Raw genomic sequence first — 24,646 nt, forward strand, 5'->3', positions numbered from 1 at the left:
GTAGTTATCTGTGTTCTCCTTGGTGCTGGTTTAACCCCTTAAAGGGGTATTCTTATCTGAGCATTCACATTCAGTTTGATTAATCTGCCATATGAAAACATTTCTTCAATTAGATGTTATTAAAAAAAAATTTTGAAAATAATTTCTCATAAATGTAGTCAAATGGTCCGTTTGAAACAAGACTGTGTCCCTGGATACGGCCACCTCTGCTGGAGGGATTTTACAAAGAAACGGTTTTTTTGTATATGAAATGTCTAAGAGTTATTAAATGTTCCGCAGCCATCCTGTGGTAATGATCCCTGAATCCAGGAGATCAGGCAGGACTCAATAACGCATGTCTGGCCACCAGTGCCAAATTGTGAGGTGGTCGTATCCAAGAAAGCTATCTCGTTTCTAAGGGACAACATGGCTACATTAATGAGAAATTATCCTCACAGAGGAACATATTTTTTCATATCCAATTGAAGGGGGAATACCCCTTTAAGGACACAGCCTGTTTGTATGTTAAGAAAAAGACACTTTTTTTTTTTTTTTTTAAATTTGACCAGTGTGTCTTCCTTTGGTAATAACTTTTCAACGCTTTAAGATATCTGTCATTCAAATATTTAGGAGAAATTTGAAAAAATTTACTGTTTTCAAAGTTTCAAATGTTATACTTTTTAAACAAAAAGTGACACCCCATTTTTTTTTTCTGGTAGAAACCTTTTGCCATTTGGTCTTCTTTTTATATCCATTATTTGTTTTACGTTTCCATTTTTTTGTGGATGTCAGAAGGTTTAAAGTTATAATAGCAACTTCTCAGATTTTCTTGAAATTTGAAAAATGCAAAATTTTTGGTGATCAATTTAGTTTGGAAGTGCCCTATAAAGGCTTCTCTACTATATACCCCCACAAGTAACAGTATTTTATGAACCTATTCTCAACCTATTCAAATCAGCATTGAAGAAGTCTGTTAACCCTTTATTATTTTTCCAGAAGCAAACGTAAATGGATTGGAAATTTTGAAATTTCAATTTGATTACTTTTGATCTTTCTTATTTAGCCCTAAAATGGATACATTCAGAACTAATTTGAGGCAAATATAAATCCCAAAATTTTTTCCCTGCTTCTTCCGATTACGGCAATACCAGACATGTGGATGTCAGCAACTGTTTCCCCGCACAGCGATGTCCAGAACAGAATTAGTGCTACTGGGATTTTGGCAGGCCAATTTGGCTGCAAATGTTTTGTGGTGCCACAGTGTAATTCAAGAGCCCCTGAGGTAAAAGTAGAAAACCCCCAAAAATGTCACCATTTCGGAAACTAGCCCCCCCAAAGAATTTATCTGTGGTTGTGTTTAGCATTTTAAACCCCTCCCCCCCCCCCCCCCCCCCAACATACTAGCCAAAATCGAATGTAAAGTAAATGGTGCAGAGTAAAAATTTTGTGTTTTTATCTCAAAAATCTTAGTGCCTAACCCATGCCACTTCAGACAAACACCCCAAAAATCATTCTGCGGGTTGTCCCGAGTGCAGCAATACCACACAAGTAGCAATAATTGACAGGCTGGGTGCACGGCAGGGCTGAGAAGGGAAGGAGTGACATTTTGCCTTTGGAGCTCCGTTTTCACTAGATTGGTGTTGGGGGGTGCGCCCAAGGTATCAGTACAAAAGAAACCCCCTAGTAGTGGCCCTATTTTGCAAACTGCACCGCTCCATGAATTAATATAGAGGTATAGTTAGCACTTTAACCCCACAGGAGGACCCTAAAAAAGTGTATAATGGATAGTGCATAGTAAACAAAATATCCATTATGTCTTATTGTGCCCCGCTGCTGCCACTTGGAGACAAACACCCTAAAAATCATGCTTTTTTTCCCGGGTAAAGCAATACCCCATATGGGGCAGTTATATACAGGTTGGGCACATGGCAGGGCTTAGAAGGGAAGGTGCGGCATGATGTATAAGCTGTGCATAAATCAGGGTAACAACAGGGCACTCTAAAAATTCAGGGATGTATGATAAATTCGGAAGCAATCTTCCATACATAACCCTGGTTTTCTGGGCATGTCTCAGTGATGAATGGTGTCCTTCCGAATACCGTTTTTGGAGCACACCCTGCACCTCTTCTGTGACCTCCCCCTCTTGGCAGTTTGGGGAACTACTGGAAAGTGCTGCTCTTTTTACAATACGTGATGTGGCCTCGCTTCCAGAAATGCTGGCACTCCCCCCTTCCTAGTCTCCAAAAAGAATGTACTTTATTACTACCTCTTGAAAGTTCCCCTCTGGCTTGCATATCGATGCAGCACGTAAGCATTATACAGTGCCATCTGCATGAAGTGTACCACACTCTCGACTTCCGCATGGCGTTGTATGGCTGAAGCACCTGGTCCGACAAGTGCACCCCTCCCATGTACTTGTTATAATCTAAAATACAGTGCGGCTTGGGGGTTTCTGTACGGGTACCTTGTAGTGAGACCGGGATGGTGGTGTGCCCATGTATTGTGGTTAATACAAGGACCTCTCTGTTGTCCTTGTACTTAACACTCGTATAGATTTTTATCTGAGGCTCAAACCCCTAATTATTGTAAAGGTGACTTTCAAATTATAGGCTCTTTGTTCCAGCTTGGAATGGAGTAAACCAGGAAAGACACACTGTCCTTTCTGAAGATTAGCTCAAGACTGCTTTATTCTCTTTGGCACTGAAACTCTTATCTGGAAAGTAATAACACACTCTGCAAGGGGCATGCAAGTACACAAGCAGGCAATACTATTGGGTGGTTTAACCCCCGAAATTCAACACTATTGGATGCAGGAGCCCCGGGCGCCTCTCTTGCAGGAGCCCCAGGCGCGTCAATGCGCCTTCTTGGGGGTCTTTCCAGGTCACTGGAAGATGATAGGTAAAAGGAGACATCCCCACTAGCTGACCCAGTGTCAGAGGCAAGCATGTTGTATGCCTCCAACATGGTGTACGTCTTCTGAGACATTGCACACAAAAAAAATCAGAATGTGCAAAAGAAAAAAAAATAAAGACCATACACCAGAAAAATTAGATGTGCACTCAAAAGTGCGTCCAGTGCAGAACGCCGCTAACGCAGTTCGATCAGAAGGGACAGGCAGGGAAAAACTGAAGACAAGTGTGATCACACAGGGAACACACAGGATGCAGGAAGAAACCGATAGGGATAGGAATTTATATGGATCAGAAAAGAGTAAATGTGTATTTTGGTGCACACAGTAACACTCTGTTCCTCTCTCCAGCGATACCAAACCAAAATGGTGCTGCTGGAGGAAGAGGAAGGAGCTAAAACGACGATTTTTAGCCCCAAAACACAGCGATCGTCGGGTGGGACCAATTTGATTGGTCGGGTGACGTCGGGAGGAACTTCTCCTGCCTCCGTCACCCAAGTCCCATCTCGATATCACCACGTCGCAAGACGTGGTTACACTTACAAGCTCCGATGCGCTCGTACAGAAGCTGTACTGTGCTGAGCGCTTTTCGGGGGAACCAGCGCAGTACAGCTACAGCGCGGAGGGCTCAGGGGTAAATAGAGGCTTCCTTGACTCTTGTACATCAGAGAGCTTTATAAACTTAAAAAAAAGCACTAGGGAATTGATACAGAAAGTACAAAAATTGTAGAACTTTCTCTTACACAAACCAAATCAATTATTTGCCAAAGGTGGACCCTTTAAGATCTTTGCTGACCTTCTATAAAAAGCTTCTATGTTTACTTCCACTGGATAGAAATCTGTCCATGGTCTTGTGATGGACTGGCAGGTGCAAGAGCTCTTATCACAGAGAGTATTCACATACATATACACATAAGTTCATGCAGTCTCTGAAATGTATTGAGCGGGAGGAGTTAAAATTTTTACTGGGTTTCACATCCAGTACCTGACCACATATATGTACATATAGAGACTCATGCACAATAGCATACATTTCCAATGCACTATTAAAGAAACTGGGTGTGGTACAGTTGAATATATTGTTCCCACATCTAAAGGGCTAAATCCAATATACAAAAAGTAGATGTGATATAAGAAAAATAATCTTTAATTACACGTGTCATTACAAACACTTAAAACCCTTACAAAGGGATAAGAACAAAAAATTCTTAGACCAGATGTTGGCTAGAACCACGTGCAGCACTGAAAGTATCATACATGAGTAAAATGACCTAGTCCATACCCGTAATACACATAATGCAATTAAGAAGCAGTGTTCATAGTCATAGTTACAGAGTTTAGATTACATAGACAGAGATCTATATAAAGTTACACAAAAAAAAAATCACCTTACCAAAGACATCTCATGAGTGGTGGGGACTGTGCTCCACCCATTTTGCCTGATAAACAGGCTGTGGTGACGTATCGTCCCTGAGACATTCTTTAACACCTTAAGGACACAGCCTAAATTGGCCTTCAGGACACAAGCCTATTTTTCAGACCTGACATGTATCATTTTGTTTGATAATAACTTCAGAACACCTTAACTTATCTATATTATTTTGAAATTTGTTTTTTTTTTCATGGCACACTGTGCTTTGTCAGTGGTAAATGTTAGTTGATATGATTCATGTTTGTTATTAAAAAAGGGGAAATGTAGCAAAAAATCAAAAAAATCAGCAATTTTCCTAATTTAACATGTTTTTTTTTTCAGACAGACAATCTTACCATCCAAATTACTTAATAAATAGCATTTACCATAGCTCTGCATTATATTGTAATAACTTTGTAAACATTCTTACATTTTTCTAGGATGTTAGCAGACTTACAATAGTAACCGCAATTTATAGGAAAATTTGGAAACCGTGTTTATGGACTATTGCAATTAAGAAAGAGCTTTTTAAAAGACTTTGCAATAAAAAAAAACCTATCACAAATGACTTCATTTTCAGAAATGCCCCCATCCAGCTTTTCAAAACCACTTTCAGAAAGTTTTTAACCCCTTCGGTGTTTCACAGGAATTAAAGAGAAATGAAGTAAAAAAAAATTTCACTAATATATTAATTTAGGCCTAAAATGTACAAATTTACAATGGGTTGTAAGTAAAAACACACACCTCCAATTTATTGCACAATTCCTCCTGATCACAGAAATACCCCATATGTGGGTGTAAACTGCTTTTAGGACATATAGCAGGGCACAGAACAGAGCGCCAACGAGCACCATTTGGTTATGAGTCAATTTTCCTGAAAGTTTTATGTCACCTTTCATTTACAAAGACTTTGGGGAATGGAAACAGTTAAAAACCCCAACAAGTGACCCCATTTTGGAAACGAAACCCTTAAAGGTTTCCAGGATAAAGCAATAGTGACTTATAGGCCCCATTCCACACTTATAGAAGATTTGAGTTAACAGAATAATGTAACACCAACATAAGTGAACTATTGAAAACGACACCCAGAAAGCAGAAATTATTCATCTAGGGGTATAATGAAAGTTTTTGGTGCTAGTAAAATTAAATCCAGGCAAAATCTATTTGCATATATTGTGAAGAACACTTGTTCCTTCTGTATTCATCTAGGGGTATAATGAAATGAAATGTGGTTTTAAATTTTAGGTATAATATCAATTTGTAAATGGCCAACATTGGGCATGTTTGTTCAGGATCATGTAAAAATAACAAAAATGACAAAATAAAATTAAAATTCCCGGGAAGTATGGTAAGCGCTGAAACAGTCTTTTTCCCTGGCTTATCTGGGCAAGTGTCGCATTGATAACCGGTATCTTTGCGTGTTCCCTCCTTGTTACACACACAGCATTTTTTGCATGGGGTGATCTCAGATGGGAAATGTTGTCCTGGCACAATTCTGCTGGCGTGATTAGAATGGGATGTGCTTGCACCCTCTTCACCCTCTGGGAACAGTAATTGCTTTATTACTTGTTCTTGGTATGTCACTTGTTGGCAGGTCTTGCGGTAAATGATAAAGGAAATATACAATGCAGTTTGCACTAAATGCACTGCAACCTTTTTGTACCAACTGCGAGACTTGCGAATCGCATTATATGGCTGTAGCATTTATCAGCTAGATCAACCCCTCCCATGTGTTGGCTGTGCTCCTGTATGCTGACTGGCTTGAGGACTGTGGCGTTGGTTCCTCTAACAGAGACAGGTGTGCTGTAATCTGCATGGATAGATGTGAGAACAAACACATCTCTCTTGTCCTTATATTTTGTCAGCATGATGTTACTCTGACACAAGGACTTGCTTTCACCCCGTCTCAATTTAAGGTCCTCCAGATTTTTTGGGAGGCCTCTTTGATTCCTCCTTATTGTTCCGCAGGCCACTGTTCCTTTTTCAAGGAGGCACTAAAAGAGAAGGACACTTGTATAGAAATTATCTTTGTAAAGGTGATGGCCTTTACCCAGGGGTGTTGCTAGCTACACAAAAGATCCGGGGCACGACCCCAATGTATATCTACCAAATTCTCAGTAGTGTCCACCTACCTGCTCTACGCCCCACATGCACTTGTTCACAACAGTAATACCAATAATATAAAATACCTACTTGTTTCATTAGTGACAGCAGGTGGCGTGTTCTTGTAGTTCTCTGCTGTGGTCCCTAAACATTGTCATCCTGATTCTACCCCTAATACAGCTACCCCAAACACTGCAATAGGGTTACACGAGAACTACACAAATAATACTGTAAAATGCTCCCTATTCTACCTTTTACTGTAAAATGCCCTTTTGTGAAATGACAATAATGTCAACAACACCAATATTGCCCATCTTTCTGCCCCCAACACTGGAGTATTCTCATGTATATGTGATATTTCTACAGGACCAGAGGAAGGCCATACACCTGTCTTTTTAAAAGAGACCCCACTGTACATGTTGCAGATTTCATGCAGATTTTCCACATTAATTTTTTATGTTTCGTTTCACCGGATCTAATGTAATTTCAAGCAAGAATCTGCATCACATACCGCAGCATGGTGTGGACGCAGATTTGTTGCAGATTTTTACTCTTCCGTAGAAAAACGCTTGCAAAAATCTGAGAGTATGCGCAAGAAAAGTAACATGATCATTATTTATTTTCCACACTGAGGAACAATTTCTTTGCGGAATTCTTAAGCATCATCTACATGACTTTTTCCAAATCCCATTAACTTTACTAATACTGTATTACGCTGCATATTTTCTACACAAAAATCTGCATGTAAAATCTGCAACCTGTGCAAATAGCTTTTAAAGGGGTATTCCCACAAAGACTTAAATATACAAAATATCACATTCTCTGTTAATAACAAAAATACAGCATTTCACCAATAAAAGTCCAACCTATCAGTCCTGGTGTACACAATTTCAGTTGCCCCTGGTTTCTGACCCTCTGTCTTCTGACTTTCGGGTCGGCAGCCATCATGTCTGATGCTGTGGAGGTAAACTGTTCTGTGCAGCGGCCCGTACCCCCTGCATTCTAGGGGGAGCTCACACTGATACACACTAACTTCCTGCTGGTATACAACAGCAGCAGCGAGAGGAGAAATACAAGCTACAGGAAGATAAGTTCATTATACGGTGAGGGGGAGGCAGGAATATCATCTCTGATAGTGTGAGAGCAGAGATGTAGCAAGAGCTGGAAAGTGTCATTGTGTGTTATATCCATCATCATGGATCTCATCATCTCTGATCGGTCTCGTCTCTCTTTTCCCATGTGTCAGATACTAGTGAATGTTAAGAAGTTAAATAAAAGTGTAGGTAAGCCCTGTACCCTGATAATCTAAGCACATTGTCAGCACACAGCATCTCATAACACAGAGGGATCATGAAGTGTCTGCTTAGAGAGTCCCCGCTCACACTGTTGTCTTACACTGACCATCACTGAGTGATAGCAGCAATAACACTGAGTAACATTGTAAAGTAAGGGGTTAAAATGATCTTTTTTGTGTAAACATCACTATGGGATTGAGATTTGTGAATTCTTTCATGGGCAAACCCTTTTAAGGTGCAACTATATCTCATGGCCAGGACACAGCAGAGATGTGATGTGATGCAGCCAGCCACATGAATTAATGGATTGTGCCGATAACCTATAACACCATTATTATTTAGTAACCGTTTCATGTCTTGTTAACATGAAAGTGTTACTAAATATTTTTGTTATGAATTATTGACACAATCCATTAATTGATCCAGCCCACTGCATCACATCGCATCTTCGCTGTGTCCTGGCCATGGGGTATATTTGCACCCTTACAGTGTTTATGACATATCCTGCATCCCCTGAGCCCGGCTCACATCCCCTGAGCCCGGCTCACATCCTCTGGAACCTTGCTCGCACCCTCTGGAACCTTGCTCGCACCCTCTGGAACCTTGCTCGCACCCTCTGGAACCTTGCTCGCACCCTCTGGAACCTTGCTCGCACCCTCTGGAACCTTGCTCGCACCCTCTGGAACCTTGCTCGCACCCTCTGGCCCACGATTACATCCACTGAAACCTTGCTCACACCCTCTGGCCCACGATTACATCCACTGAAACCTTGCTCACACCCTCTGGCCCACGATTACATCCACTGAAACCTTGCTCACACCCTCTGGCCCACGATTACATCCACTGAAACCTTGCTCACACCCTCTGGCCCACGATTACATCCACTGAAACCTTGCTCACACCTCTTTTGATTCACCTTTCTAGGTGTCACTCATCTGCTGGCTTTCTCCTACTTCCTTCTTCTTAGCTCCGCCCACTACTCGCGGTCCCGGCATCTTCTCCTTCTGCAGGTGAAAGGCTGCTGTTCCCTCCTGTCAGACTCCGATGTCTGGGCGGGGCAGGCAGCGATCACTCCTCCCTCCTCACCACCAGCCACAACAGCATGATGCCCTGCCTGCTGAGCTCCTATCTCTGCAGGGACTTTGTAGTGGTGCACGGAGCTTACTGCTCTGTGCTCCTCATCACTGCTTAACTCTTTCTGCATCCTGAGGATGCAGGAAGAGGTGATATCGCTGATGCAGCACAGGGAGATTCGGGGCACAGGCAAAAAGATCCGGGGCACAGGTCCGGATCTTTTGAGCTAGCAACGCCCTTCCTTTACCCATCAGGGGAATAAAAGATCCCAAACAATTTTACCGCTTGTGGTTAGGACAGGGGGGCACTCAGATGGACAGATCTGGGAGTCCTTTCCCTCATAGATACGGTATTTGTAGGTGTATCCGCTTTCACTTTCACAGAGCTTGTAAACTTTGATCCTAGAGCCTACCTCTAAAAAGTACAAGTGACTCGTCTATGGCTACATTTTTTGTGGGGTGTAAACCTCCATAAATTTCTCATTAAAATGAGTCACTACTGGCCTAATATTGTACAATCGGTCTTGGGCATGGTCACCAGCAGCAGGACACTGACTATTATCACTGTAATGCAGAAATTTTAACAGCGCCTCAAAACGTGGTCTTGTCATTACAGCCCTGTACATTGGTGTGTGGTATAAAACGTCACTGGACCAATATGACCGGATGCTAGGCTTTTTAACAAGTCCCATATTAAGAAAGAGCCCCCAGAATTTCTTTAATTCTGTGGCATTAGTGGGGTGCCAACTCTGGGTTCTAGCACAGTAAGATGTGGGGTGACCGGCCAGAAACTGTTCTGCATACAGATGTGTCTGTGTAACCATTAGGTCTACAAATGCCTCTGTAAAAAATTTTTTTTAAAAGTCAAGTTCCTTGTACCCATCTGTATTAATATTTATTCCTGGGTTGGAACTGAAAGCTGGAATTTGGGGGCTCCCAACTGGGGTCACTTGACTGCTCTTCACTCTGCCTACTGCGCCTTTGTGAGGGTTCATCACCGTCACTAGAGGAGGACATTAGAAAGTGTTCATCATCACTTGCAGTGTCTGTATCTGAACACATGTAGGCATAGGCCTCATCTGCAGAATACACCCGTTTAGCCATGCTAGAAACTATATTTTTTTGTATTTTTTAAAATTTTATGATAAAACAAAAAACAGTAACTGCAATGTCAGCGCAGGAAGGGATACAAACGCTGAAGATCTGTGTAGGTGTAAGTATATTTAATAATGTATCCCTACAGTACTAAACTGATACTTTATCTATAAAATTAGAAACTATATTTTCTTTTGTATTTTTGTAGTTTTTTTAGTAGTTTTTTTATATTTTTTGAAATTTTATAATAAAAACAAAAATCTGACTGAAATGTCAGCGCAGGAAGGGATACGAACACTGAAGGTCTGTGTAGGTGTAAGTATATGTAATAACGTACGATTTTATATACTGCTTTTGTGTATAAAGTATATATCCCTAACCTCTAGCCCTGATCACTAACCCTAATCGCTGACTCTAATCACTTGCCCTGATCACACACAAAAAAAAAAAAATGACGGCTCTGGCTGTCACACTGAATAAAGTTGAGGAACAGGGTGTGGAGGGGGTCAGTGTGGGTTTTGGGGGATATTTGTTTGTGAGGGGGCACTCTCCACACACTGAGGGGACAGAGCTTCGGTTCACGGCTTTGATCCTGTCACTTCTGTCACGAAATATGACAGAATCAGACCCAGGAACCAGCTCTCCCCTCCCTCTTTAACAGTGATTGGTCAGGCTGGATTCCCTGACCAATCACAATGATCGTCAGGCAGGGACGGCTGTGATAGTCCCTGGCCCGATGTCCAGCTGTTGTCACGGACTTGTCACCATGTGTTAGCATCGCTAACGTGATAAATTTAAATCTCCAGTGTACATATAACTATATTGGTATTTTAAACAAAATCTATAGAAAGGCAAAAATTGGCTTAAGAAAGAAATTCCATTTTACTCACTCCTATAAGGCTGGCAGTGTAGCCGTGTAGAAATGAAAGGAACGCTGGAGCTCTTGCACTTAACTGTAATTGATGCTGACACTGAGCTGCACTTGAACAACGCCTTTGCATGGGTGCCACCATGGCCTTTTAACAATACAAAGACTCTTTCATCCATATAGTGTAGAACGATTAGTTAACAATGGGGGAGACAGGTGAAGCTTTAAAGGACACCTGTCATCAGGTCTGTGTCACTAGTCTTGTCACTACTACCTGTTGGAGCAGATCACAAGGATCCATCCCAGCCTTTATCTAGTTATTTCATACATTATTCATAGTAAAATCATCTATTTTTTATCATGTAAATGAGGCAGGTCACATGGTCAGAGGCAGTGATGTCACCCCTGTTACCCCTCCCCTCTCCTCCCCCTGCTCATATCTGTGTGTAATGTATAGTAAAGCATGGCTAGTGTGTGTATGTCATCTGCTGACATGCTGCATCCTCCTAATATACAGGTGAGAGACACAGACATCAGCTACACATGAATCTGACATGTTCTGCTATAACATGGCTGCCTGGAGCTGCTGTATCTCTCCTAAACACACAGACATGCACACACAGGCGGCAGGGGGCGTGGCCACCAGCACCAGGAAGCACATCATTATACAGCCTCACATCATAATACAGGCTGTCAGTCAAGCACTGGGGGTGTGGCTGTGCCTCCCACTCATGAATAGAGTGGACAGCTTGAATATGCTAATGCTTCATTGGACATTTCACAGGTCATTTGCATACAGCTTTAGGACCTCATTGCTTAGGTTTACAGGCATGTAGAGGGACAATGAAGGGCTAGAGGCAATGCTCTCTAATGGCAGTTTATGAAAATATATTTAGTGTAGGGGGGTTATTTTGCATGACGGGTTCTCTTTAACTTGTATTGCATGAGAGGCCATATTCATTACTGAATTGATTTTTTTTTTCCTTTGCAGAGAATGTGTGGATCAATACAAGAGACAGATCTTTATTGTGCTTTTCCAGAGGTTACAAAACTCAAAAACCACAAAGTTTGTAAAGAGTAAGTTCCACAGTTTCCTCATGCAAATAGCCTTATTCTATCTGACAATTAAAACCTGTGAAAACTACCTTTTAACCCATTGAGGACCAAGCTCATTTTCACCTTTAGGACAAATTTTTCAAATCTGCCATGTACCACAATTTGCAGTTATAACTTTAAAATGCTTTAACTTGCCAAGTTTATTTTTAGATTTTTTTTTCATGGCACGTTGTACTTCACATTAGTGCTACATTTTAGATGAAATGTTTGTACTTGTATTAAAAAAAAAAAATGATATTTTCTTATTGATGTTATGCTCTTCATACATCTACTCTAACTGCCCAAATTGGTTGCTATTTAACCTTAGATCACTATTAAATCACTTTTTATTTTATGAGGACATTAGGCTTACTGTTCAAACAGCAATTTTCAAAATTTTAAGTAAATTTCGGATTCAATTGTTTTAAAGGACAATTCATATTTAAAGGGTTTCAAAGTTGTATTAGATACTTCCCACAAATCACCCAATTTTTAAAACTGCAACTGCAAACTGTTTAAAAACAGTCTTTGGTAATCCTGTCAACCCTCTATTTAATTTAATTCTGGCGAGATGCTTAGAGGTTCTATTGGAATTAAAATATTTTAACAACATTATTTAGCCCCAAAAATTACACATTCATGCAGGATAACATGAGGAGAAAACAAATCTCTCACATTTTGTTTTGCAGTTACTCACAAGTAGGTAAATTCCCTACCCTACTAATTTAGGTGCTGACAGCAGGGCACAGAACAGGAGGAGTGCCATTAAGCTTTTGGAGGGCAGATTTGGAAGTCGTTGTTTTCAGGTGCCATTACGCATTTGAAAAGTTTCTATCTTGCCAGAACAGTGAACCCCCTTCAAATGGTTCTATTTAGGAAACTACACCACTTTGATTCAGTGTTTTCCCCACTACAGATGTTTTATAGAAAGTATAAACACTGGCTTGTATAAGTGAAAATCTTTTTTTTCCAAAAAAAAACTTGCTTGCTTTAGAATGCAGTAATATCCCACACATGGTCACAAACTGCTTTGGGGGCCCACTGTGGGGCTTTGAAAGGAAGGAGTGCTTATTGGCTTTTAGGGATCGTTTTTTGCTGAAACAAATTATAGATTGTGTGTTGCTTTGATAGTATGACAGTAAAAACCTCCTGATTTCGCTTACGGGTAGACCATCTGGCTAATCCCCGGGTCCGGCCCTCCCTATCGCTGCTTTCCGGTACGTTTCCCCTGGCCGCCGCGCAGCATACTTAGGTTGTACGTGGCGTGGCGGCTAAAGACCCTACATTTCCCGACGTCCCTCGAGGTCGGATGACAACTTCTGGCCGCGACCGGAAGTAGCGGATCACAGGACCGCAATGCACTCCTGGGAACGGGAGCACGGGCGTGTGGCCTCTTCAGAAGGGGGATGGGCTCCCCATTAAGGTATTTAAGGCAGCTGGAGCGGGCTGGTCACGCTGATCTTAGGCCTAAGATCTGTGTGTGACGCTGTGTAATTGTTTCTGTGGAAATTTTTCCTGTGCTGTGCTTCCCCGGCTCTGTGATGGCTGATGAGGCAGACCTCCTGCATCCTCCTGTTTCTGTAAGTGGGGTCATTTGTGCAGGAATGGGCTTTTACTGTCTGTAAAGGTATCTGGTCATTTATTATCCTTCACTTGCCTTTCAGGAGAAAGACCAGGGGTCTAGGAGGCAAGGAGGATAAAGGGGATAAGACAAGCAAGTCTGAAAAACCTGTAAAAAAGTTGATTTAAGAAATGTAACATGTGCTCTCACTCTGTCTGACTCATACAAAAAACGATTTGCAAGTCATGCGTTGACAATTTCATGAGAGAGGAAAAAATGTCCTTCTTAGATGAATTGAAGGGGTTTATTGAGGAGAAAATAAGTTCATCAGTGGCTGCTGCCACATCCAGGCCCCCACCGAGTATTATAGAAGGTGATGATCCAACGGACTCACAAAAAGCCGAGGATACGCGCCATCTGTTTCAGTTTGAGGAACTCAATGGTCTTCTGAGGGCAATAAGACAGACCCTAGAGATTGAGGAGGTCCTTCTTTCCAGGTCTGAGGAGGAATTATTTGGCGGTCTGAAGGCAAAGCGTCTGAGGGTATTTCCTTTGAATAACACCTTAAAGGAGCTGGTTTCGGAGGAATGGCAAGAACCAGAGAAGAGAATCATTGTATCCAAAAACTTCAAGAAGAGGCTTATGTTTGAACCTGAGGAGTCCAAAGTGTGGGACACTTGCCCAAAAATGGATGTGCAGGTCACGAAAATGGTGAAAAAAACTGACCTCCCTTTCGAGGACTCTGCACAACTAAAGGACCCAATGGATAGGAAGTCGGACTCTCTGTTAAGGAAGGCCTGGGAAACATCCATGCTCAACTTGAAGACAAATCTGGCTTCCACATCAGTGGCAAGGAACCTGCTGTACTGGTTTAACGAACTGGAATCCCACATCAAGGAAGGAACACAAAGGTCAACGATCCTGGAAAACTTTCCACTGCTGAAATCAGCAACAGCTTTCCTGGCAGATTCTGTGGCTGAGGGAATCCAATTCTCCTCCAAAGAAGGGGCACTAACTGAATCCACAAGAAGGGCACTATGGCTGAAACAGTGGAATGGGGACATCCGTTCGAAAGCGAAATTGTGCAACCTTCCTTTCTCAGGGGAGTTCGTATTTGGGCCAGAACAGGATGCTATACTTGAGAGAGCATCAGCTAAAAAGGGCTTTCCCGAAAGATCGGCGCACAAGAAACAGCCCTTTCGGGACTTCAAAAGTCAGAAGGATTCGTACAAGGACAAAGAGAAACTGGGACGCTGGAGCTACCCGAAAGGAGGTAAAGGAAGAGGGTTTCTCTTCTCCACCCCAACAGACCCAAACAGAAGCAAAAAACAATGATCCCATGGTAGAGGGAAGATTGTTAAGGTTCAGAGAAAAATGGACAGAGATCACTTCAAATCCCTAGGTCTTGGATATATTACTACACGGTTACAATATCGAGTTCTGCAAACTTCCTCCTCAAAATACATGCCACCTTCTTTATCTATGTCACTTACATCCCACAGCCTAATATGGCAAGAAGTATCTTCCCTATTGTCTTCTGGTGTTATTTTACCTGTTCCACAAGATCAGGAAAAATCTGGATTCTACTCTTCTCTTTTTTTGGTGAAGAAACCGAACGGCACAAACCGGTTGATTATCAACCTGAGAGGTCTCAACAAGTTTATCATCTACCGAAAATTCAGGATGGAGTTGGTAAGATCAGCCACACACATTATTCACAAAAACGCATTAATGTGCACTATAGACTTAAGAGATGCGTACTATCACTTCCCTATACATCTCTCCCAGAGATTTCTAAGGTTTTCTGTCCTGTCTCCAGAGGGTTCTACACTACACTTCCAGTTTTGTGCACTTCCCTTCGGAATATCTTCAGCACCAAGAACCTTTACAAAGGTGATGGCAGAGGTGGTGGCGTCTCTCAGGCTACAGGATGTACTGATCGTCCCATACCTAGACGACTTGCTTATCATTGGCCAAGACAGAGAGTTTACTCTTTTCAAGAGATCTCACCCTAAAAACCTTAAAGAAATTGGGATGGATAGTAAATTATCAGAAATCAGAACTCTCACCAGCTACAGTGAGAAAATTCCTGGGCGTAAACTTAAACTCAAGTTACCAAATGTCGTTCCTTCCACAGGACACGGGAGACCACATCAAAGATCAAGTAACAAAGTTCAGGAAAAGATCGGTGATCTCCATCAGAGAAGCCATGAAGATCTTGGGATCTCTGACAGCCTACATCTCCTCAGTGGCCTGGTGTCAGGCTCACTCCAGAGTTCTCCAGGGGTGGATCCTAAGATCCTGGAATAGAAGGCAAGTGGATCTGGACAGGAAAATACTGATTCCTCCTGCTGTCAAGAAAGACCTGTTGTGGTGGTTGGGAGACTGAAATCTGACGAAAGGAATATTCTGGTCAAACAATCCTTACATTCCGATCCATGCAGATGCGAGTCAGACAGGCTGGGGAGCAGTTATGCTTCAGCATTTCTCTCAGGGTACATGGACAGAGGAAGTTGCAAGAAGGTCTTCGAACTACCGGGAGCTACAAGCAGTATGGGAAGCTCTCAGCGCAAACACTCCTCTCCTAGTTCACCACCACCTTCTCTCTCTTATCGGACAATACGACAACAGTCTCCTATATAAAAAGACAGGGGGGAACCAGGTCTCCATCTTCTGAGCGCCCTAGGTCGACGAATATTTTTGTGGGCAGAGCACCATACCCTGTCAATATCGGCCACTCATCTAAAGGGCACGGAGAACTCAAGAGCAGAAGCAGAAGAAATTTTTTTCCGAACGAGTGGAGCCTCAAGGAATAGGTCTTCCAAGAACTGACATCCTTGTGGGGTCATGCTCAAGTAGATTTGTTCGCAACAAGGGAAAAGTGCCATCATTATTTTTCTCTAGAAAAAGGGGAGAACAGGGAACAGCTGGATGCGTTCTCTCACTCCTGGGACATTCCACTAGCCTACACCCCCCCTCCCTATTCCCCTTATTGCCAGGGTCCTGGGAAAGATATTCCAGGAAAACACCAGGACTAATTTCATTTGCCCAAACTGGCCGAAGAAAAGCTAGTATCCACTCCTGAGAAGGATGTCACCGCAAGGCCCAGTCATTCTTCCGTTGTCAAGGGACTTACTGCATCAGGGTCCAATCCATCATCCGAATCCGAGAAGGTTAGAGCTGTCTGCCTGGACCCTGAATCCAGCTACCTAAGATCTCAAGGACTTTCGTCTGAGGTTATTAAGACCCTGAAAGCAAGTAGGAAACCAGTCACGTTTGCAATCTACCATAAAATATGGAAGAGGTTCTGTTCCTTCTGTAAGGACAGTCCACCTTCCCAGTCTAACCCTAATGTTTTACAGGTACTAGAGTTTCTCCAGAGGGGTTTGGAGCTGGGGTTGTCTACCAGCACCCTGAAGGTCCAGGTGTCGGCGCTTAGTGCTTTCTTCGACCAACCCCTTATAGAACACAGGTGGGTCAAAAGGTTTATTAAAGCGACTTCTAGATTGAAGCCGCGGACTGTTAAGAAATCGTCAGCATGGGACTTAACATTAGTTTTGAATGCCTTAGTGAAAGAACCATTCGAACCTACTGACTCCTCCAGCATAAGAAACCTAACGTTTAAGACGGTATTCCTGATAGCCATCACTTCTGCCAGAAGGTTAGGTGAACTTCAGGCTAAATCTATTAGGGAACCCTACATGAAAATTCTAGATGATAGAATTGTATTGATGTTGGATCCAAATTTGTTCCCAAGGTGGTTTCTGACTTCCACAGGAATCGGGAGATTATCCTGCCCTCTTTCTGTGAAAACCCTTCTTCGGCGAGAGAACAAGAATGGAATTCTTTGGATGTAAGACGTTCAGTCATAAAGTACTTACAAACCACTGAGCCCTGGTGTATTGACTCTAACCTTTTTATCCAATTTCAGGGGAAAAACAAGGGGAGGAAGGCGTCTAAAGCAACTATTGCAAGATGGCTGAAACTGGCGATCGCTTCATGCTACGACCTACAGAAAATACCAATACCACCAGGAATCCGAGCACACTCGACCAGGGGTATGTCCACATCCTGGGCGGAGAGAAGAGGAGCATCACTGGATCAGATTTGCAGGGCCGCAACCTGGTCTTCATCTACTACGTTCTCTAAACATTACAGACTGGACTTGCACTTATCAAAAGACTTATCATTTGGGCGCAAGGTGTTACAGGCGGTAATCCCTCCCTAAAAGCTTACTCATTTTGTAAGTCGCCAGGTTGGGCCGTCATGGGGGACGAAGCAGAAATTATGAATTAGATTACTTACCGGTAATTCTATTTCCGTTAGTCCACCATGACGGCCTATATATTTCCACCCAGTTGGAAATTTCATTTCTGTGATTTTGCTTTTCAGATAAGAATTGTATGTGGTGCAAACATACTAATAAATCTGGTTGTATCTTCCTCAGCATGGTATTTTGTAATCACTGGCGGGAGGATGCGGGGGGATCATTTAACCTCTCTTCTTCCTGTCCCTGCAGAGGTCAAGGGGCATCCTACAGGTGGGGCCGTCATGGTGGACTAACGGAAATAGAATTACCGGTAAGTAATCTAATTCATAATTTTGTGATGTTATTTATTATTCCATGCCGTGTACTGGGAAGCTGGAAAAAAATTCCAAATGTGGAAAAAAAATTTTTTAAAAAGTGAGTTCTTGTGGGCTAAGTTTTTAGTACTTTCACTGTACGCTCCAAATAACACGTCTGCTTTATTCTTTGGTTTGCTACGATCACGTTGATACCAAACTTATAAAGGTTTTATTGCGTTTTAATTCTTTTTAAAAAAATGAAACTTATGTGTACTAAAAAGAGTATTTTGTCATTTTCTGACGCTAATAACTTTTTCATACTTTGATTGACAGAGTTGCGTGATTTTTGCAAAATGAGCCAACGTCTTCATTTACACCATTTTACATGACATAAAAATGTAATAAAAAGTGATCAAACTATCGCACAGTCCTTAAAGTGGTAGCAAAGTCGTGTTTCAGACATTTTCCATTATGGAGGTCACCGTTGACAATAACAGTTTTTGTATTTTGATACATGGGGAATTTTGGGACGCGGCAATATCTTATGTGTATGATTTTTTTTTTTTCTTTTTTTTTACTTTTCATTGTTTTATATCAGTTCTAGGGAAAGGGAGATGGTTTGAATTTTTAATTTTAAATTTTCTTTTTTAACGATTTCTTAGACACTGTAGGGTACATTAACCATAGATGATCTGATTGTCCCTACTATATACTGCAATACTACTGTATTGCGGTATATGGCGTTATTGCATAGGATTTATTATGAATCTTCAGAAACCATGCAGCCTCAGGTCTAACGAAGACCCGAGGCTGTCATGGCAACGCTGCCCCCTGATGACGTTCGGGGGAGCAACAATCCCAAGAAAGATGGTGGTGCCCATGTGCAGCCATGTTTTAAGTTCTGCCAGCATCTTTGCTGGCGGCTTACAAGAGGTTAACACCTGGGATCGGTGCAAGCACCGACCCCGGTTGTTAGCGATGGGTCTTTTCTGCAATATGCAGCAAAGCCCATCTCTGTATGAAGAGGGTTTTCTTTTTACCTAGGTACTTGTAATGATGGCATTGTAGCCTGATGACTGACAGCTGGTTTGACTGATCTGGAGATGAGGTCTAACAGCAGGGGATCTAGTGGAGGAGGTCACGTTTTGTGTTGAGACAATAGAATGGTTTTCTGATGGCATGGACTCCTCTTGTCTTGGTGGGGATGCCTGTAAAGAGGGAGGGGCAGGTGTGTGATCAAACCTATTAAAGAATATATTTAAGCTCATTAACACACTTGTCTTGCCAAGTGACAGATTCTTTGTAGTTTTTTTTCTTATTTATAACACTTAATTCAGTCAACAATATTATATAGATTTATTGCAATATAAAAAAATATAAGGAGTTAGATATAAAAAGGTATTACTAAAAACTGTCAAGAATCATTGATGAGCTTCCAGCATATAGGGGTTTTCACAGATTATCACCAAGCCAAGGAAATGGCAGGTATTGATAGGCATTATCAGGTTTATCACGGGCTTCCCATGTTGATCCGTCAATAGCCCTCACTCTCATCTCTACCGCTAGGTGATAGTCAGATCTTTCATACATGTATGCACATGTATAGTTTCCCATGAAAATAGCCAATTTCCATTGGAAAGTATCCAGTTAGACACATCTCCGAAATATATCTTAACAGAGTGATACATGAAGATAAGCTATGTTGATTTTGCTTCATCCATAGTTGAAATTAAGGTTACATGAGCTGTTTTTTATTATTTCAAGGGCAGCCATGTTTTCTCTTAAGACTCCATTTTGATTTTCCATTACAGAGGCTCTGTGACCAGATAATGATTTGAGACTTTCCAGACCCCACTGATGATTTCCTGTTTCATCTGCTCCTCTATCTTGATCTTGTATATGAATTTCCCCTCCCTTTGTTGCCTCGGCTCCTTTTGAACAACCCTTAAGTTTTCCCTGTCGCCTAATCTAAAAAATCTTTTCTCTTTAACCCCTTAACGACTTGGCCTTTTTTAGTTTTTTCACTTCCATTTTTCACTCACCAACTTCAAAAATCTATAACTTTTTTATTTTTACACATAAAGAGCTGTGTTATGGCTTATTTTCTGCGTAACAAATTGCACTTCGTAGTGACGGTATTTAATATTCTATGGCGTGTACTGGGAAGCGGGAAAAAAATTCCAAATGCAGTGAAAATGGTGAAAAACCACATTTGTGACGTTTTCTTGTGGGCTTGGATTTTACAGCTTTCACTCTGCGTCCCAAATGACATGTCTACTTTATTCTTTGGGTCGGTACGATCACGTGGATACCAAATTTGTATAGGTTTTATAATGTTTTCATACATTTAAAAAAATTAAAACCTCCTGTACAAAATATTTTTTTTTATTTTGCCATCTTCTGGGGCCAATAACTTTTTCATACTTTGGTGTACGGAGCTGTGGATAGTGTCATTTTTTGCGAATTTTGATGCCGTTTTCATTACTATAATTTTTGGGACTGTGCGACCTTTTGATCACTTTTTATTAATTTTTTTATATTTTTCAAAATGGCAAAAAAATGCCATTTTCGACTTTGGACGCTATTTTCCGTTACAGGGTTAAACATAGTGAAAAAACATTATCATATTTTGATAGATCGGGCATTTTCGGACGCGGCGATACCTAATGTGTTTATGATTTTTACTGTTTATTTATTTTTATATCAGTTCTAGGGAAAGGGGGGTGATTTGAATTTTTAGGTTTTTTTATTATAATTTTTTTTTTTTAACTTTTTTTTATTTTTACTTTTACTATTTTTCAGACTCCCTAGGGTACTCTAACCCTAGGTAGTCTGATCGATCCTATCATATACTGCCATACTACAGTATGGCAGTATATGTGGATTTTACTCCCCATGCATTACAATGTGCAATTAGCACATTGTAATGCATGGGTTAAAAGGAAGTAGCCTCGGGTGTTCGGAACACCCGAGGTTACCATGGCGACGGATCGCCGCTCCCCGTGACGTCATCGGGGAGCAGCGATCCACAACAAGATGGCGGTGCCCATGCGGCGCCATCTCTTTGAAGCCGCCGGCAGCATTGCCGGCGGCGATCACGGAGAAAACACCCGCGATCGGTGCTAGCACCGATCGCGGGTGTTACCGGTAAGCCTTTGCTGCAATATGCAGCAAAGACTTACCGGCTATGGAGAGGGCTCGGCCCGCGAGCCCTCCCCATGCACCGGGACCCGGCGCGCGCCGTACTAGTACGGCGCGCGTCGGGAAGGGGTTAAGAAGAGCTTTTATATCAGGGTTATTCCAGGGCTTGTTTTTAGATTAAGAACGACCATTTTTGTAGGAACAGTGTTCTCTGTACAAAAGTTAAAGGGGTATTCCGGGAATATGAAATCTGATAGAAAAAGCCATAATGCTATAAATAAATGAATGTAACAAAACTTAATGTCATTAGTCACAAAATGGAGCTTAAATAGCTTAATTTTATGATTCACAAAATGTTATGACCTCTCTAAAGCTATCACCAAGATGGCTGCCACTGGAAATTACAAGTCCCAAGATCCTTTAGTTCTCAGAAACTCCTCCTTCCTCTTATGCTCTTCTTCCAGTGATGATCTAGCAGGTTTTCTTGCTCTGTTATCATAGTTATGATGTGTAACTGCCATCACCAAAACACTGGCCATACTGGATTCAGTGCAACCAACCGACTACAGCCAAACGTAGTGGTAATCACATGACCTGCCCAGGCAGGTGCAGGACATGTGATGTGGACATGTGACCAGCGGCCATCTTCTGTCATGTATATGCTCTGCAACGGACCGCCCCGAGGAAATTAACGGACTGATTAAAGGGCCAGTAACATTTTAATTCTTCATTACAGTCTGTCAACAGCATTTTTCTGCTAACAGAGGCAAAATTTTAAATAACTAATTACATATTCGCTAATATTTTAAGGACCCATTTGTATATGAATTATTCTGATTCCTGGAATACCCCTTTAATACAGTCTGTTAGGCAGTCAATGTCATCCCCATAAGAATCCTGCAATACTTCCCATACAGTTGTGTTGAAACAATCCCTCTCTGACCATGTCATCGCTGTGGGGATGACAGCTGGTTTTCTCTGTACAAGCGGTACAAACACAGGGCATAAATCCACCATTTTATGATCTGTTCTTCCCAGGAGCGGTAGGGCTCATGACTTATATGCCTCCCTTATGTTGGCAAAAAACAGGTTCAGTGTTTGATTTTCCCTTGCAGTATATTACACTAAACAAGTGATCAAATTATCACTTGTTCATGTCCAACCCCGGGACAAAATAAAATGGTCAAAGTTTAAAAATGAAGTGCAAATAAAAAAAATGAAATAAAAATCCTGATAATAAAAAAACCCAGAGCTGCAGAACTGTCAATAAAAATACTTTATTTTTTTGCCAATGCACAACATATATACAAATATGTATCAGAAAAAATCTATCTAAAGGGGGAAGAAACAAGTGGCCCTGCATGGAATTGGGCCCCCACTGAGTACATAAACACCCCCCCCCCCCCTTGATACAAATTTTCCAATCTTCCAGCCAAACCCATATCACACTTCACTCTTAAGGCTCCACTTAAAGTAATGAATCGGAATGTTAGAGGGCTAAATTCCAAGTTTAAAAGGGCTCTAATCCTAGATACCATAAAAAAACAGTCTCCCCACATAGTCTGTATCCAGGAGACGCACCTTACGGGCCAAAAAATCCTATCACTGAAACGTGCCTGGGTGGCTAGAGGATATTACTCCTCATACTCGGTGTATGCGAGAGGTGTCTCTATGCTTGTGTCTAAAGCCCTCCCAATAGAGGTGTTACAGGTGGCCACTGACCACTTTGGCCGCCTTGTTATATTGCATTGCTCCTTATGGGGGTCCTCCTTTACCATTGCCTCAGTGTATGTCCCTCCTCCATTTGATACTGGCCCTCTCAAGCACTGACTGATAAATTGGCAGCCATGCATCCAGGCCCGTTAATATGTATAATGGATTTTAATGTGGTGCTTGATCCCTCTCTGGATCGCACTTGTGGCGTAGACCCTGCATCAACCCGATTAAATGAGTGGCTAACATCCCTCAGCTTGAAAGATCTCTGGCGGGGGAAATATCCTTTGGGAAAAAAATATTCCTTTTATTCTTCAGTACATAGGACCTTCTCTCGTATAGACCTGGCTTTTGGCTCTCCTGACGTGCTTCCTATGGTTGACTCTATCTCTCACTGCCCCCGTAGTGTCTCGGACCACTCTGCTTTGCTTCTCACTCTGCTAATTGGTCCTTGTGACTCTCGTATTTGGTGACTGCAGTTTTGGGATGCACACTATGACCACCCAGACGCATTGCTATTATGGGACTCGTACAAGTCCTCTATGAGGGGAGCAATCATCTCTGGGGTGGCGGGGCACTGGAGGGTCATGGACGATAAAGGGGGTAGAATTCTTCATTACAAGATGCTGAAAAAAGATACATAGAGAAACCCAGTAGTGTCAACAAGCTGGCCTGGGCGCAGGTGCAGCGGGAGCACCTGGCACTAGCCAAGGAGCGCACTAGCAAACGCCTTTAGGCCTCTGAAGCCTCAGTTTTTGAATTTGGTGACAAAAATGGTAGATTGATGCACATGGACGTTCCGCCCCAGAAAGAGGTATGCAAGTAGTCTCCTTTATAGCAGATGCGAAAGGGACCCTGGTCCATGACCCTACCTCCATTAATAAGGTATTTAAGGAATTCTACTCTTCCTTATACAGTCCTGGCATTCCTGCCTTGGCTGCCGAGATGGACGTCTTCCTAGATGATCTACCGTTGTGGCGCTTAACCCCTGCTCAATCATCAGAACTCGGATCGGCAGAGGAGGTGGAATTAGCTATCCAGTCTCTCCCAGCAGGTAAGACACCAGGTTTAGACGGGCTGGGGGGAGAATGGTATAGGAGTAAATGTGAACCCCTGGTCCCTCGGCTGCTTTAAGTTTTTAATGCAGCCCTGGAGCAAGGTTCTTTGCTTCCTCTGTCAGAGAAGCCTTAATAGTAGTTCTCGCGAAGCCCGTGAAAGACCCTTCTCTTCCTGACTTACTGCCCGATCTCTCTTCTTAATACCGACGTAAAAATTCTAGCCAAAATCTTGTCTACAAGACTGGTCTTTCATCTCGCTAAAAATAAGCCCTTATTTGTCTAAATTGCTTAAAAAATAAAGATTGTATAGCCTATTCCCAACGCGCGTTATAGAACGGTGCGGCGGGTAGTGACTTTCCAACACGGTTCAGACACAGTGATCGGGGCAAGACGGCTATTCCTGACAGCCATCCATCCTGCCCGATGGACCAGAAGGGTTACGTCCCCCCCACATGATCACTGCTATTGGCTCATCAACGTGTGGCCAATAGTAGCGAATTTACTTATGACGTCAGTAATACCGATCACCATGTCTGTAGACACGGTGATCGGGGCAGGGTGGCGGCTGTTCCTGACAGCAACCAATTTTGCCTTGCAGTCCTGAGGGGTTTTGTTGCCCCCCCCTCCCCCCCTCTGTCCATGTTTGCCGCTATTGGCTGGTCGATTTGGTCCAGCCAAAAGCAGAAATATTCGTCACAATGGGCATCGCTATGGTGAATAAGAGCAACACTTGGCGATAATTTCCCTACGAAAAACGAAAATATGGTGCAAAAGCGCTGG

General features: G+C 42.3%; 1 protein-coding gene across 1 annotated transcript in view; it reads left to right on the forward strand.

Annotated features, from left to right (window-relative positions):
• The window catches only part of CSE1L (chromosome segregation 1 like), a 245,821-nt gene that overhangs the window by 137,796 nt on the left and 83,379 nt on the right, over positions 1 to 24,646 (forward strand). The window contains exon 14 of the mRNA XM_072110531.1: positions 11,724 to 11,809. Within this exon, the coding sequence (XP_071966632.1) occupies positions 11,724 to 11,809 (86 nt within the window). The remainder of the gene's footprint in view (positions 1 to 11,723; positions 11,810 to 24,646) is intronic.

This window comes from Engystomops pustulosus, chromosome 6, assembly GCF_040894005.1.
Source record: "Engystomops pustulosus chromosome 6, aEngPut4.maternal, whole genome shotgun sequence".
NCBI classification, from domain to species: Eukaryota; Metazoa; Chordata; class Amphibia; order Anura; family Leptodactylidae; genus Engystomops; species Engystomops pustulosus.